The 16,357-nt window shown below is 49.8% G+C and overlaps 1 protein-coding gene and 1 long non-coding RNA gene across 8 annotated transcripts in view; one reads left to right on the forward strand and one right to left on the reverse strand.

The window, feature by feature from the left end:
• Nucleotides 1–16,357, reverse strand: part of KANSL1L (KAT8 regulatory NSL complex subunit 1 like) — a 101,825-nt gene that overhangs the window by 1,800 nt on the left and 83,668 nt on the right. For all 7 annotated transcript variants that reach the window (XM_068137870.1, XM_068137872.1, XM_068137871.1 and 4 more), the window contains 3 exons: nt 15,511–15,565; nt 5,466–5,578; nt 2,026–2,188 (listed from right to left, as the gene is read on the reverse strand). In XM_068137870.1, the coding sequence (XP_067993971.1) occupies nt 2,026–2,188; nt 5,466–5,578; nt 15,511–15,565 (331 nt within the window). The remainder of the gene's footprint in view (nt 1–2,025; nt 2,189–5,465; nt 5,579–15,510; nt 15,566–16,357) is intronic.
• Nucleotides 29–15,527, forward strand: LOC137441050 (uncharacterized). The gene is made up of 3 exons (XR_010987306.1): nt 29–832; nt 2,904–3,147; nt 14,866–15,527. It is a non-coding gene; the product is annotated as an uncharacterized lncRNA (long non-coding RNA).

Genomic DNA, 16,357 nt, shown 5'->3' on the forward strand with positions numbered 1-16,357 from the left:
GGTTAGGAGAGAGGGTAAAGAAGGGGGCGGGGGGAGGAAGGGATTTCAGCTGAGCCTGGAGTGGTTAGCTGTGTACAGAACCATAGAAACACAGAGTTGTTAAGATTGGAAGAGACCTCAAGGATCAGCCAGTTCCAAGCCCCTGGGCAGGCACCATGGGCAGGGACACTTCACACTACAGCAGCTTGCTAACAGCCACATCCAGCCTGGCCTGAAAAACCTCCAGGGATGAGACTTCCACCACCTCCCTGAGCAACCTCTGCCAGTGTCTCACCACCCTCATGGGGAACAACTTCTTCCTGATATCCAATCTGAATCTACCCATTTCTAGTTTTGCTCCATTCCCTCTAGTCCTATCAGTAACCAACATCCTAAAAAGTCCTTCCCCAGCTTTCCTGTAGCCCCCTTCAGATACTGGAAGGCCACAAGAAGATCTCCTTGGAGCCTTCTCCTCTCCACACTGAACAGCCCCAACTCTCTCAGTCTGTCTCCATAGCAGAGCAGCTCCAGCCCTCTGCTCATCCTCGTGGCCCTTCTCTGGATATGCTTCAGCATGTCCAGAACGATCTGCTGTCAAGTAACAAATGTGTGTCTGTCTTTACTCTATTTGCAGGGCTCTGCAGGTAAACGAATGCCCCACTGCAAGGCACCAGCTGGCACTGTAAGCTGGCTTCAAGAAGACACAGTCTCAAGCTGCACCAGGGGAGGATTGGGTTGGATGTTAGGAAGAAATTCTTCCCAGAAGGAGAGATTGGCCATTGGGATGGGCTGCCCAGGGAGGTGGGCCTGGAAGTGTTTAAACCCAGCCTGGATGAGGCACTCAGTGTCATGGGTGAGTTGATTAGACAGGTTGGACTTGATCTCAAAGGTCTTCTCCAGCCTGCTTTATTCTGTATTCTGTATTCACCCTGGCTGCAACTAGGAACAGAGCTGCAAGTGAACAGGCACAGTACAGGCAGGAGGAAGCTGTATTCCATGTTACCAGACCATCAGGATACCTGACCCAGTAATCATCAGTCCTGTCTAGTACCCTGGCCAGCATCCCTGAAAGCAGATCCAGCACACTTCCAAGTGAATCCCAGACAAGCCCCAGCTCAGCTCCTGTGGCACCAGCAGGGTCATGGTGGCCTGAGGGGAGGTTGGTGTGAAATGGGAATCGGCCTTTTCTCCCCAGTCTCAGATGATAGAACAATTCTGTGATTCACAAAACTTTCTTTGCTGCAGGAGTGGTCAGGCATTGGAACAGGCTGCCCTGGAGGTTAGGCCACAGGGCTTTGGGACATGGTTTAATGGTCATGGTGGTGCTGGGTTGATGATGATGACTGGATCATCTTAGAGGGCTTTTTCAACCCAAACAGTTCTATGATTATATGATTCCTGATGCTTGCCCCAAAAGCACATGCTCTGTGTGCTGAGCAGTTAAATCTTTACTTGTTGCCAGACCTTGGGGGGCTTGATTCATAATGCATAGCACTCTAGCTCTGAGCATGAGAGACCGTGGCTTGATTCATAAAGCATGGCTCTGAATTCACAAAGGCCTGCAGGGACAGGGGCAATGGCTTCACACTAGAGCAGAAGAGATTTAGATTGGATGTTAGGAACAAGGTGTTTACCATGAGGGTGGTGGAACACTGGAAGAGGTTGCCCAGGGAGGTGGTTGAGGCCCCATCCCTGGAGATATTCAAGGTGAGGCTGGAGAGGGCTCTGGGCAGCCTGGTCTAGCTGGGGATGTCCCTGCTGACTGCAGAGGGGGTTGGACTGAATGAGCTTTGGAGGTCCCTTCCACCCCAGACCATTCTGTGACTCTGTGTGATTCTAGCAGCACTGTCTAAACCAAGCTGTAAACATGGCACTGTAGTTCTGAGCATGAGCATTACCTTCAGTCCACATGAACCAGGGTGCCAGCCTGTCACTCTGACCAGTGAGACAGGAGGCTGTGAGGGTATGCTCAGCTTCTTTGCTTGAGGTTGGAGACAGTGGTCACTGATGGCATGACCAGGCCCAGAAACTGCTGGAAGCACTCACCTTCGCTTCCTGGCTCTCTCTGCAGAGTTGTGCAATCCCTGAACAAATAGAGCTGTGGGCTTCTGAAGCTGAGTCAGGAGGAAGCTCGGCAGTGGAGCTGCTGTGCTGGTCCTTCTGCACCACATCTTGGCTGTGCCGGCCATCAGCATTCTTGCTGTACGATCTAGTGTGGGGTAAGAAAAGAAGAGAGCCATGAGAGCTACTCCCTGTCCTGCCATATCCCCAGGAATGGTTTAGGGTTTCTTTTCTGGGCTCAGTTTCCCTGTACAGGGAGGTCATTCTGCCCCTGTACACTGCACTGGTTAGGCCACACCTTGAGTCCTGTGTCCAGTTCTGGGCCCCTCAGTTTAGGAAGGAGGTTGACTTGCTGGAATGAGTCCAGAGAAGGACAACAAAGTTGGTGAGGGGCTTGGAACACAGCCCTGTGAAGAGAGGATGAGGGAGCTGGGGTTGCTTAGCCTGGAGGAGACTCAGGGGTCACCTTATTGCTGTCTACAACTACCTGAAGGGAGGCTGTAGACAGGCAGAGGTTGGTCTCTTCTCCCAGGCAATCAGCACCAGAACAAGAGGATACAGTCTCAGGCTGCGCCAGGGGAGGTTCAGGCTGGAGGTCAGGAGGAAGTTTTACACAGAGAGAGTGATTGCCCATTGGAATGGGCTGCCCAAGGAGGTGGTGGAGTCACCATCACTGGAGGTGTTCAGGAGGAGACTTGACAGGGTGCTTGGTTGCATGGATTAGTTGATTAGGTGGTGTTGGATGATAGGTTGGACACGATGATCTTGAAGGTCTCTTCCAACCTGGTCTGGTCTATTCTATTCTATTCTATTCTATTCTATTCTATTCTATTCTATTCTATTCTATTCTATTCTATCTACAGGCCACACCTGGAGTGTTGTGTCCAGTTTTGGGCACCTCAAGACAAAAGAGATGTGGAGGTGCTGGAGCCAGTGCAGAGGAGGGCAAGGAAGCTGGGAATGGCCTGGAGAAGAAGTCTGATGGAGAGCAACTGAAGGAGCTGGGGATGGTTACTGTGAAGCAGAGGACCTCCTCCAGACCTCCTGGCTCTCTACAGCTCCCTGAAAGGAGGTTGTGGAGAGCTTGGTGCTGGTCTCTTCTCACAGGTGATTAGCCATAGAAGAAGAGGGAAGAGCCTCAAGCTGCAGCAGGGCAGGTTCAGAGTGGACAGGAGGAAGAATTTTTCCCCATCAAGAGTGGTCAGGGCTTGGAATGTGCTGCCCAGGGAGGTGGTGGAGTCCCCAAGGCTGGATGTGTTTGAAGGTGTTTTGGCTGTGGTGCTTGGGGCTGTGGTTTAGGGGTGATCCTTGTAGAGAAGGGTTCTGGGTTGGACTTGGTGACCCTGAGGGTCTTTCCCAACCTGAATGTTTCTGTGATTTCTGGGACACTTATTTAAATCCAAAGAGCAGGGGAGAGCACAGGTGGTTCTTGACAAGCCTGTTGTCACCAGCCAAAGCAGAGCTATGTGAAGGAGCTAACCAGACAGAACAGGGCTGGAAGTGGCACTCTCCCAGTGAGGAAGAGTTGGTGGTAGGTCCCACTCCTGTACCATGCTCCATGTGCTCATCACAACTGCAGTTGTGCACAAGGGAAGTCAGTGAGCCCTTGGCTGTTCCCACTTGGGGGAATGTGGAGTCCAAACTGCACTGTCAGCAAACTGTGCCAATGTAACTCAAGGTGAAACAGCAAGTCCTTGGGCTCCCTCTCCCCACATCTGCTCTAGACTCATCTTCAAAGCAGCCAAAATATTATAGTAAGATGACAAATGTTGGCCTGACCTTCAATGCAAATTTGAACTTGATATCAAGTACTGGCACAATGGATTGAAGCTTGAGGAGGGCAGATTTAGACTAGAGATTAGAAGAAATTCTTGCCAGTGGGGGTGGGGAGAGACTGGAACAGGCTGCCCAGGGAGGTTGTGGATGTCTCCTCCCTGGGGGTGTTCAAGGCCAGGCTGGATGAGGCCTTGAGCAACCTGGGCTGGTGGGAGGGTGGGCTGGGAGGGGGTTAGAACTGGATGATCTTTATGTTCCCTTCCAACCTAAACCATTCTGTGAATCTTAAATGCCAGGTGGAAGTCTGGCCCTGCTCCTACCCATGGCATTTTTACTTCTGAATTCAGACAGCATCAAGATTTTCCCAAGGAGTTATCATAGTATCATTCAGGGTTGGAAGGGACCACAAGGATCATCTAGTTCCAACCCCCCTGCCATGGGCAGGGACACCCCACACTCGATCAGGCTGGCCAGAGCCTCATCCAGAGTTCAGAACGAGTTCCAGAGTTAAGGGCACATATAGAACTTGTACTTCCCAGTACCTTTTCTACAGCTTATGTTCAAAATGGCCTGAAAATAGAACTCCTTAATATGCTTTAACTCTAATTTTGTCCTGCATTTAAAACAAACAAACAAAGCAAGCTATTTTTGCATATTGATTCATGGTGTCATGGCTCACTTTCAGCCAAGAGCAGACCCAAGTGGATGATAAATAGCACCAAAAAAGTTACCCAGCATTTACAGGATGCTTTTTGTCCTGGCAGATTCTGAAGTGGATATAAATGAATATAACCTACAGTACAGGAAGTTCCACCCCAACATGAGGAGGAACTTCTTCACTGTGAGGGTCTCAGAGCACTGGAGCAGGCTGCCCAGAGAGGTTGTGGAGTCTCCTTCTCTGGAGCCTTTCCAGCCCTGTCTGGATGTGTGACCTGCACTGGATTCACTGGTCCTGCTCTGGCAGGGGGGTTGGACTTGATGATCTCCAGAGGTCCCTTCCAACCCCTAACATCCTCTGATCCTGTTAAGTGATTATGGGAATCATTTTCCCAGAGCCAAACTGCAGATAGAGGTTTATGATGCTCCCTCTGGGGTGCACTGCTTTTTTGCAAGACTTCTAGGGGTCAGACTGCTGAGTTCGCCCCAACCAGCCTGTGAGGATGAACTATGACATCTGCAAGACTTTTAGGGGTCAGACTGCTGAGTTTTGCCCCAGCCAGCCTGTGAGGATGAACTATGACAGTTGGAAGGCAGAAGGTCCCTGGCACAGCCCAAGCCCCTTTGGTAGTGAGTCTCTGAATGCAGAGGACTTTAACCTAAAGGGAGTAAAGAAGGGCTCAGGTTACACTGGGTGGCTAACGTCACAATGTCTGGGAGCGGCACACACTGGCAGAGCTGTGTGCTCAGTACAGGAGTGAGACTTACTCACTAAACCCAGGCCACTGACCTGCCAGATCTTTGCAGTGCTTCAGAACTGCCTTCCCTTTCCAGCCACAAAGCCAAACGTCCCTGGCACTGTGCCTGACGCTAATTCATGGAGAGTGCTCTCATTTTCCAACCTCTCTGTGCCAGCATGTCTGAACCTGCTGCAGCAACAAGCAGGAGTGGTGGTTCTGAAGGAAAGCTCTTATCAAGGTCAATACACCTGCCTGCTATTCCTCCTGGGCCAGCGGCTCTGCTCCCAAAGCGACCACCTCGCTCGCTCTCTTTCTTCGTACTTGGCGTGGCGTAAGGAGAAAGCTTCATCTGACAGATCTTCCACCTGCAACAAAACACAGGGAGGGCTGCTGCCACAATCATGAACATCACGAGAAACAGGCAGCCAGTGTTATCTATCATCCTGCAAGGGTTCAACAAACACACAGACAATGCTCTCTTTCATCCTGCAAAGGTTCACAAGATCAGAGAATGTCAGAAGGGACCTCTGGCGATGGTTGAGTCCAACCCCCCCTGCCAGAGCAGGAGCATAGAATCCAGCACAGGTCACACAGGAACACATCCAGACAGGGCTGGAAAGGCTCCAGAGAAGGAGACTCCACAACCTATCAGGGCACCTTGTTCCAGTGCTCTGCGACCCTCACAGTGAAGTTCTTCCTCATGTTGAGGTGCAACCTCCTGTGCTGCAGTTTCCATCCACTGCCCCTTTTCCTATCCCAGGATGCAACTGGGCAGAGCCTGTCCCCTCCCTCTTGACCCCCATCCCTCAGCTATTGATAGACATTGATCAGATCCCCTCTCTGTCTTCTCCTCTCCAGACTAAACAGCCACAGAGCTCTCAGCCTCTCCTCATAGGGCAGTGCTCCAATACCTTCATCATCCTCACCAAATGTTCACCAAACACACAGCTAATAACCTCTATCATCCTGCAAAGGTTCACCAAACACATCAAGGCACCTCCAAATCCATGCATTCAGCTTACATCCTCACTAGAGCTCTGGTGTATGGGATGCTGTCACTCTCACTTGATTTCTTTACATGTCTGTGGCTGATTTCAATGGATACAGAAATTATACAACCCCCACCCCAGCCCTGCAACTAACAGATTTTTCCCTGTGGTGAGAGGCAGAAAATGAAGATGACAAGTATTCATCTGCAAATCAAGGCAGTGGTAAAAGCACATAATAAAGACAAGCAAACATTCCAGGGTTTTCCAGAGACTGCTTTAGGAGGAGGCTGGAAGGCAGCAGGATTTGCCAGGTGCTCTTTAGGCATGGAGAAATAGGTCTGAGATCACTGAGGACTCTGATAGCTCCACATGGAGAGGAACTCAGCAAACCTGAGGTGCTGCATTCCTGCCAGGAAGCCAAGCAGCAAATGGCTTCTGCCTTGAAAAGACCATTTCTGATATGCATGACTTGGGCCCTAATGTGAGCACTTCTTTGACTGACTGCTCCAGGGCAAGCAAGAGCAAGCAGCTTAGGCAGAGCACAGCTGTAGCTGTTGCATCTGACCTTCACTTTGAAACAACCCTCTTCATTCCTTCCTTGGAACCACACCAGCACCTTTGTTCCTTGGCCTGGTTAAGGCTGGGTAAAGAGCACTTTGCTGCCCTTCCCCCTCGCTCACAGGACCACAGAGTGTTAGGGGCTGGAAGGGACCTCGAAAGCTCATCCAGTCCAACCCCCCTGCCAGAGCAGGGTCACCTAGAGCAGGTCACACAAGATGGCAGGGCAAGCTGCTGGCTGGACCCCTCCAGCAGAGCTCAGAGGTATTTTCAAGTGGTTCAAAGCATCCAACTTCTTCAGAGTTCACCTAAAAAGCTAAGGTTGGTGAGAATATAGAGCGCTGCAGCCATGGATTTAATGCCAACCATTCCCAACTCAACAAGCAGAGAAATTCTAGGGAGGAACAATTCCTGAGCATAGGAGCTGTGAGGCTGCACTGCCAGATCAGGCTTGGAAAAATAATTACACCAACAATCAGGGAGTCATGGAAAATGGATAGAAATTATCCCTCTAAAGCACTGCCACATCAGTCCTGGAAAAGAATTCTACCAATAAGCCATGAAAGTGATGAAGGCAGTGGAACATCTTCCTCATGAGAAGAGCCTGAGGGAGCTGAGGGCTCTGGAGCTTGGAGAGGAGGAGCCTGAGAGGTGACCTCATTGCTGTTGCTAAAGATGTGCAGGGTGAGTGCCCAGAGGCTGGAGCCAGGCTCTGTTGGGGGATGCCCAATGCCAGCACAAGGGGCAGTGGTGGAAGCTGAGGCAGAGGAAGTTCCAGAGAAACAAGAGGAAGAATTTTTACCCTGTGGGGGTGACAGAGGCCTGGAGCAGGCTGCCCAGGGGGGTTGTGGAGTCTCCTTCCCTGGAGCTATTCAAACCCCACCTGGATGTGTTCCTGTGTGACCTGCTGTAGGTGATGCTGCTCTGGCAGGGGGACTGCAGGACTGGATGAGCTTTAGAGGTCCCTTCCAGGCCCTGACTTATTCTGTGACAATCAGGCAGTCATGGAAAATGGACTGGAATTTTTCCTCCAAAACAAAATCCTCAGTGGTGTTACCCAAGTGACATCATCTCTCTTCTAACAGAAAACGCAGCACCAAGGGCAGAGTCCTCACTGCAGTGCCAGACAGCACCACACAGTACAGGTTACATTGGCACCTGGGAGTCCTCCACTCCAGACAACTCCCAGCCCTCAGGTTTTCCTGGCAGAAACCATGCTTTGTATCAAACCTTGCAGCACTGAGGTAGTTCCTGAGCATCCTGGGGACAAGTGAAATGTATTCATGCTGCTATGAACTGGCACTGGGCTTGCCAAAGAGCACATCTCCAATGGTGATATGGATGGTGGCACTGAGGCACCATCAGCACCAGGCTGTGTGGTGTAGCTGATAGTCTCCATCCAGAGGGACCTGGACAGGCTGCAGAGCTAGGCCCAAGCCTAGCTGAAGTTCATGAAGTTCAGCAAGACCAAGTGCAAGGTCCTGCAGCTGGGTCAGGGCAATCCCAGGCACTGATACAGGCTGGGCAGGGACTGGCTTGAGAGCAGCCCTGAAGAAAAGGCCTTGGGGTGCTGTGGATGAGAAGCTCAACAGGAGCCAGCAGTGAGCACTTGCAGCCCAGAAAGCCAAGCAGAGCCTGGGCTGCAGCAAGAGAAGTGTGGCCAGCAGGGCCAGGGAGGGGATTCTCCCCCTCTGCTGAGACCCCACCTGGAGCACTGTGTCCAGTTCTGGAGCCTCTATTCCAGGAAAGATCTGGAGGTGCTGGAAGGTGTCCAGAGAAGGGCCATGAGAGGGCTGGAGCTGCTCTGTTATGAGGATAGACTGAGAGAGTTGGGGTTATTCAGTCTGGAGAGGAGAAGGCTCCCAGGAGACCTTCTTGTGGCCTTGCAGTGTCTGCAGGGAGCTATAGGAAAGCTGGGGAGGGACTTTTTAGGGTGTCAGGGAGGGATAGGACTGAGGGGAATGGAGCAAAACTAGAAATGGGTAGATTGAGATTGGATGTCAGGAAGAAGTTCTTCCCCATGAGGATGGTGAGACACTGGAAGAGGTTTCTCAGGGAGGTGGTGGAAGCCTCATCCCTGGAAGTTTTGAAGGCCAGGCTGGATGTGGCTGTGAGCAAGCTGCTGTAGTGTGAGGTGTCCCTGGCCATGGCAGGGGGGTTGGAACTGGATGATCCTTGAGGCCCCTTCCAAGCCTGACAATTCTGTGATTCTATGATTTCCAACCCAGGCAGCAGTTTGATGTGGTCAGCATAAAGGTTCCCAATGACTTAACTGCTACCTGAATCAGCCACAGGACTTCCTTGCTAGAGCTGTAGGTGCCTACCTCCCCTTCAGCCCAGCCCTCCACAGGAACCTGCAGACAAACAGGCCAGCTTTGTTTGCCCATCTCATGACTGTTTTTGGAAGACTCCTCCTTGCTTTTGTTTATTTATGTTAAGCCACTTTGTTAGCTGCTGGTTTCCTTTCATGCAAGTCAGCTCCATGGGTTTCCAGCTCTCTGGAATTTGCCAGCCTGGTCACTGGGATGACACTGGGCTGCATCTCAGTTGGGATTCTGTCTCTCCAAGGTCAGTGATGTATAGTGTGAAAGTGAGAATTTGATGAACTGCAAAAGTGCTGCTCCCACAGGGACAATTCAGCATTTTTCTGCCTGCTCAGATTTCCTTTGAAGTGGAAACAAAAGATAATTTGGAAAGAAAAACCTTAAAAGACATTTAAAAATACTTTTGTTTTAGCAAACTGCCAAAACTTCCCATGCTGGGAAGCGACTTCACTTGTAACAAAGCTTCCTTTCCAAACTTAAAGGTCCACATTCCTGTGCAAGGAAAGAGTTGTGAGGACTCCAGAAATAAGCCTTACTGTTCTCCTTTCCCATGGCTGGGGATAGCAGATGTAAACTGCTTGTTTACTGACAATGTTGGTGACATAGACAGTGGCACTGAGTTTGCTGACAACACCAAGCTGTGTGGTGTGGCTGACAGCTGGAGGGAAGGGATCCATCCAGAGGGACCTGGACAGGCTGCAGAGCTGGGCCCATGACAACCTCATGATGTTCAATAAGACCAAGTGCAAGGTCCTGCAGCTGGGTTGGGGCAATCCCAGGCACTGATATAGGCTGGGCAGGGACTGGCTGTAGAGCAGCCCTGGAGAAAAGGCCTTGGGGATGCTGGGGGATGAGAAGCTCAACAGGAGCCAGCAGTGAGCACTTGCAGCCCAGAAAGCCAAGCAGAGCCTGGGCTGCAGCAAGAGAAGTGTGGTCAGCAGGGCCAGGGAGGGGATTCTGCCCCTCTGCTCCACTCTGCTGAGACCCCACCTGGAGCACTGTGTTCAGCTCTGGAGCCTCTATTCCAGGAAGGATCTGGAAGTGCTGGAAGGTGTCCAGAGAAGGGCCATGAGGATGAGCAGAGGGCTGGAGCTGCTCTGCCATGAGGATAGACTGAGAGTTGGAGTTGTTCAGTCTGGAGAGGAGAAGGCTCCCAGGAGACCTACTTGTGGCCTTCCAGTATCTGAAGGGTGTCAGGGTGTGACAGGACTGAGGGGAATGGAAAAACATTAGAAATGGGTAGATTGAGATTGGATGTTAGGAAGAAGTTCTTCCCCATGAGGGTGGTGAGAGACTGGCAGAGGTTGCCCAGGGAGGTGGTGGAAGCCTCATGCCTGGAGGTTTTTCAGGCCAGGCTGGATGTGGCTGTGAGCAAGCTGCTGTAGTGTGAGGTGTCCCTACCTGTCCAGGGGGTTGGAACTAGATGGTCCTTGAGGTCCCTTCCAATCCTAACAATTCTATGACTCTATGGATGAATTTCACCCCATTCCTTTGCAGACCAACAACAACATGCAGGAGGTTTTCTTTTTAGAAAAGGCTTCTTTGTTCCAGGGATAAAAGGAGGAGGGATAAGAGGAAAAGGTCTTGACTTGGTTCTGCCCCCTCCTGAGCTTGGTAACACGTTAGCTATTTCCTCCACCAACTTGAGGTTCATTTAAAGTTGCTCTAGCTGGAGCAATTCAATATTTCCCCCTACACATCCTCCCCCCCCCCCCCCCCCCAAGGTCATTTTGCAAACAGGACAAAAGAGCTGTCACTCCTGGGTGGATGGAGCTGGCAGTGATGCTGAGAGAAAGGACTATTAGGAAGGGCTGTTTGTGAGGCATGTCTAATGATTTCACTCAGAAGAAAAGGCTTCAAGCAAAGTTAAGATTTGGATCCAGTTAAGCTACAAGACACTGTGGCTTTAATGTTGAATAGCACTAGGAATATTTCTGAAAGGTTCTCAAAACAGCTAGGTCTGGGCTTCAGTCTTTGGCTTCACAGGAAAAACTTGAGTCATAGGCCAGGAAAACAGACTTCTGCAGAGCTAATTACACACTGGATTATTCCAAAGCATTTCTCATGACTGAAACAACTACAAAATAATCTTGAACATCACTTTACAGCCCTGCCATGCCAGAAGCTTTAACCTGGACAAGGCAAATTAAAACCAAAAAGAAAAAGAGGAAAACCAATGGGCCACAGCCTCCCATGCCTTAGAGCAGTCACAGGCTGCAAAGGCATTGAATGCAAATGGGGAAACTCAAATGTTCTGTCTCCAAAACTCAAGCACTTGTAGGGCAACTGCTAGAGCTGACACAAGTAGCAGATTAACTTTTGCATTGCTGAGCAATTAGATTTGTCCACGGCAAAATGTCCAGAAACAACCCAATAGGCACCCCAAAAAAAGGGTAAGCCTTTGAAACTCCAATAAATTGGCTTGGTTTACAGAGAGTGCTGAGTTCCTGTGCTTGAAAGTGTGGCTCCTGTAGAACATCTGCTGGAAGGTGTCCAGAGAAGGGCCATGAGGATGAGCAGAGGGCTGGAGCTGCTCTGCTATGGAGACAGACTGAGAGAGTTGGGGCTGTTCAGTATGGAGAGGAGAAGGCTCTGAGGAGACCTTCTTGTGGCCTTCCAGTATCTGAAGGGGGCTACAGGAAAGCTGGGGAGGGTCTTTTTAGGGTGTTGTGTAGTGAAAGGACTGAGGGGAATGGAGCAAAACTAGAAATGGATAGATTGAGATTGGATGTTAGGAAGAAGTTGTTCCCCATGAGGGTGGTGAGAGACTGGCAGAGGTTGCCCAGGGAGGTGGTGGAAGCCTCATCCCTGGAGGTTTTTCAGGCCAGGCTGGATGTGGCTGTGAGCAAGCTGCTGTAGTGTGAGGTGTCCCTGCCCGTGGCAGGGGGGTTAGAACTGGATGATCCTTAAGGTCCCTTCCAACCCTGACAATTCTATTATTCTATGATCTGTGGCCCTAGTCTTTTTGTTACTCATAGAAACCTTGGTTGTATGTTTATTGCATGGATACAAGTTGTTTCATTTTCCCTTCTCTCTTCTTCATTTAAATGCAAAAGCAAAAGATCTCAAGTAGAAGGAATCCCTAATTGCTGGGCTGCCACAAGAACAGCTCTTAAAATCAGCCATGCAGAAGACAGGGAGAAAGGAAACTATTACACAGGAGCACCACAGGCTGCTATGCAGTGGAAAGCCAATAAAAAGCTTACTTTGTATAAAAGCAGAAAGTACTTTTTGCCCTCTCTTGTATTTCATGAATGATCTGCTGAAGCTTGCCTTGATTTTAGTGCAAGGAACAACTTCAGGAGTGTCAGAGAGTGCAGGAAATGGTGCAGAGGCAGTGCTGCTGTTTGCTGTCTTTTCTTCACTCTCACATGGTAACAAATTTAACTCAGCCTAAAACCTAAAGAAAGTGGATGCTGAGCAAGCTGCTGTAGTGTGAGGGGTCCCTGCCCGTGGCAGGGGGGTTGGAACTGGATGATCCTTGAGGTCCCTTCCAACCCTGACAATTCTGATTCTAACCACCTATTCTCAGCGAACTGAAAAACATCCAAACCAATTAACACGATCCCAAAAGAATGGGAAAGAAATTGGCAAAGGATGATTCAGACAAACAAGATCTTCAGCCTTTTTCTCCGCTCTGACATCTCTCTCACTCCCCGCAGCAGCTGACAGACAATACAGAAGCAGCGGACCACAGCAGGAGGCAAAGCTGCTTCATTGTTAACTCGAGTTATTTCCTGGCCAAAGGATGAATCATACAGGATCAGCCAGTCATGCCAAATGCAAATGTACTGGGAGGGCTACTGAAGGAGCCCAGCCCTTAGCCCAGCAGCTTCACAGAGCCACAGAATCACAGAATGTTAAGAGGTTGGAAGGGACCTCCAGAGATCATCCAGTCCAACCCTCCCTGCCAAAGCAGGGTCGCCCAGGGTAGCCTGCATAACAATACACCTTGAAGTGCCTTCAGAAAAATACACCACAAGTGCTTGAATCAGGACATCTGCATGGGCTCTGTAACCTAAACAAAAAATGGACTCAGCCCTTCAAGCAAGGCCCTTGAACCCCTGAAGGCAAATCACTGTTGAATCCCAGTTAGCAGGAGGAAGAGACAGCAAGGAACAGTCAATTCTCACTACCCAGGGCACCCTTCCTGTCCTCTTAATTATTCTCCAAACAGTTTAATCAAATATTCTTGCATGAGAGTTCTCCTCTGGATGTAAATTTGACCTTCTCACTGCAAAAGAAAGTCAGGCAATGTTTCCAGCTAGCAGAGGTGGTACCAAACCAAAAGGCACTGCTGGAGGTGACATCACCTGCCTGCCAGATTTCACCAGGATTTCTCAAGTGCACGGGAAAAGGTGAGGACAGAAGCAGCTTTTCTCTTCCTTGTGCCCTAAGAGGAAGGATGGTGCCAAATGAGTACAACTACACCAGGCAGGGAGCTGAGGCCACGATGCTCTTGGAGATGAAAGGTTCATTTGGCAGGAAGCCACAGCCCTGGTAAAACTCCAAGGCAGCCAAGTGCCTTTGTGGAGGATGCACTTTCTACCTCGAGGGAGCAGCAAAATTTAAGCATAACTCTCTGTACTGCTACCCAAATGCAATCTTCTTCTAAGGCACCTAAACCTCAGTTGTAAAGATGCTCTGAAAAAGTTGCTCATGAACAGATATTGTGGGCTGGAACAATCCTCACTGTCAATACAGGCTGGGGGAGGAGGTGTTAGAAAATAGCCCTAAGGAAAAGACCTTGGGGGTGCTGGTGGATGAGAAGCTGGACAGGAGCAGGCAGTGTGAGCTTGCAGCACAGAAGGCCAAGGGCTGCCTGGGCTGCATCCAGAGCAGCATTGCCAGCAGAGCCAGAGAGGTGATTCTGCCACTTTGCTCTGCTCTGCTGAGACTTCACCTGCAGTGCTGTGTGCAGTCTGGAGTCCTCAATACAGGAAGGACATGGACCTGATGGAGAGGGTCCAGAGGAGGGCCCTGAAAATGATCAAGGGATTGGAGCAGCTCTGCTCCAAGCACAGGCTGAGGGAGCTGGGGGTGTTCAGCCTGGAGAAGAGAAGGCTCCAGGGAGACCTAAGAGCAACCTGCCAGGACCTGAAGGGGGCGACAAGAAGGCTGCAGAGAGACTGTTTGCAAAGGCCTGCAGGGACAGGACCAGGGGCAATGGCTTCAAAGTAGAGCAGAGCAGATTGAGATTGGATATCAGGAAGAAGTTCTTTCCTAGGAGGGTGGTGGAACAGTGGAAGAGGTTTCCCAGGGAGGTGGTTGAGGCTCCATCCCTGGAGATATTCAAGGTGAGGCTGGAGAGGGCTGTGGGCAACCTGATCTAGTTGGGGATGTCCCTGCTGACTGCAGAGGGGGGTGGACTGGATGACCTTTGGAGGTCCCTTCCAGCCCAGACCATTCTGTGATACTATGATGGTATGATGACAAGTCCCACAGGTGGCAGTGGCCTACAGCAGAGACTGGAGGGAGATTAGACATGTGACCAGAACAGCAAAACTGGCAGGTTTCTGGAAAAGAAGCCACAAAGAGTTTGGAAAGGCAGGAAAGCAGCCAAGAGACCAGACCTACTGGCAGTTCATACTGGGGTTAGGAAATGCCTCAACCCCCTGATTCGTGGAGAAAAGGACTCCCAGCTGCAAAGTCCAGGGACACTTTTTGGAAGACAAAAAGGCAGATTCCTCTGTCTGGGGGAAGCAACAGCAGCATTAGATGTGCAAACTTGGCTCAGGAGGCAAGCAGGAAATGCTGAAGGTTACCTTATTCCTGACACAGCAGGAAGAAGTTTGCTCCCAACAGAAGGGCTGCAGGAGAATGAACATGGAAAAGAAAGCTGAGTAGATGTGCTAGGCCCCACAGAACAATGCCCACACATGGAAGAGCAAAAGGTCATGGGAACTGGCCATCAAAGAAAAGGATGAGAGAGCACAGCCATCCCTGAAGAGACAGCTGGGAGACCCAGCAGCAGATTGCCCAAGAACAGAGGAGGTGGAAGCCTGGGGATGCTGACTGCACAGACAATGAGGGACAGAAGAACCAAGCAACCAAGTCAACAATCATAGCATCATTAAGGTCGGAAAAGACCTTTAAGAACACCAAGTCCAACCACAACCCAACTACCATGACCACTACACTATAACCTGAAGCATCACATCTACAGCTTCTTAAACAGCTCCAGAGATGGCCACTCCACCACCTCCCTGGGCAATGACTGAATGAATGTTCTCCCATTTCTATCATCCACCACAGAGCTGAGTAGCTTGGGACAAGACACATTTCCAAAGTCTGGTACTTAATACTTTGGTTTTGAGATGTGAAACTGACCAGGATTTGCATGTCAGTGCCTTTGGAGAAGAAAAAAACCCAATGATATATTATATCATAATTAAAAGCTTGTGGTTTAATAAAAACACTGCCTACCTCTTCTTCATCTGTAGGAGATTTTTCTAAAGGTTGAAATTCAATGACTCTCCAGCTAGAAATGAGACAACAAAAGTCAAATTAATTCACCTAAATGCTGCTTCATTATTCCCACAGTGGAGATGACTCTTCTGTGTCCACACCACACTGTTCCTCCTTTCTGCAGCACTGCTTGTGCTTCAAGACTGCTTTCACATTTAAGGTGCCTGTAATTGAGGATTTTCCTTTCTCAAGCCCTAACCCAAACCCAAAAATTAACCCAAACCTTATTCCTAATCCAAAGGCAAAGCCAAACCCTAACACTAATACAAATCCTAACTCTAATCCAAGCCTAAACCCTAATCCTAACCCTAACTGAAACCTCACCCTAACCCAAACCCTAACCCTAGTACAAATGCAAACCCAAATCCTAACCCTAACCCAAACCCTAATCCTAACCCTAACTGAAACCTCACCCTAACCCAAACCCAAATCCTGACCCTAGTACAAATGGAAACCCAAATTTTAACCTAGTCCAAACCCTAATCCTAACCCTAACTGAAACCTCACCCTAACCCAAACCCAAATCCTAACCCTAGTACAAATGCAAACCCAAATCCTAATCCTAACCCTAACTGAAACCTCACCCTAACCCAAACCCAAATCCTAACCCTAGTACAAATGCAAACCCAAATCCTAATCCTAGCCCTAACTGAAACCTCACCCTAACCCAAACCCAAATCCTAACCCTAGTACAAATCCAGACCCAAATCCTAACCCTAGTACAAATGCAAACTCAAATCCTAACCTAATGCAAACCCAAATCCTAACCTAATCCAAATGCAAACCCAAACCCTAACCATAATCC

This window comes from Melanerpes formicivorus, unplaced genomic scaffold, assembly GCF_026170545.1.
Source record: "Melanerpes formicivorus ecotype bairdi unplaced genomic scaffold, bMelFor1.0.p_v2 SCAF_5, whole genome shotgun sequence".
NCBI classification, from domain to species: Eukaryota; Metazoa; Chordata; class Aves; order Piciformes; family Picidae; genus Melanerpes; species Melanerpes formicivorus.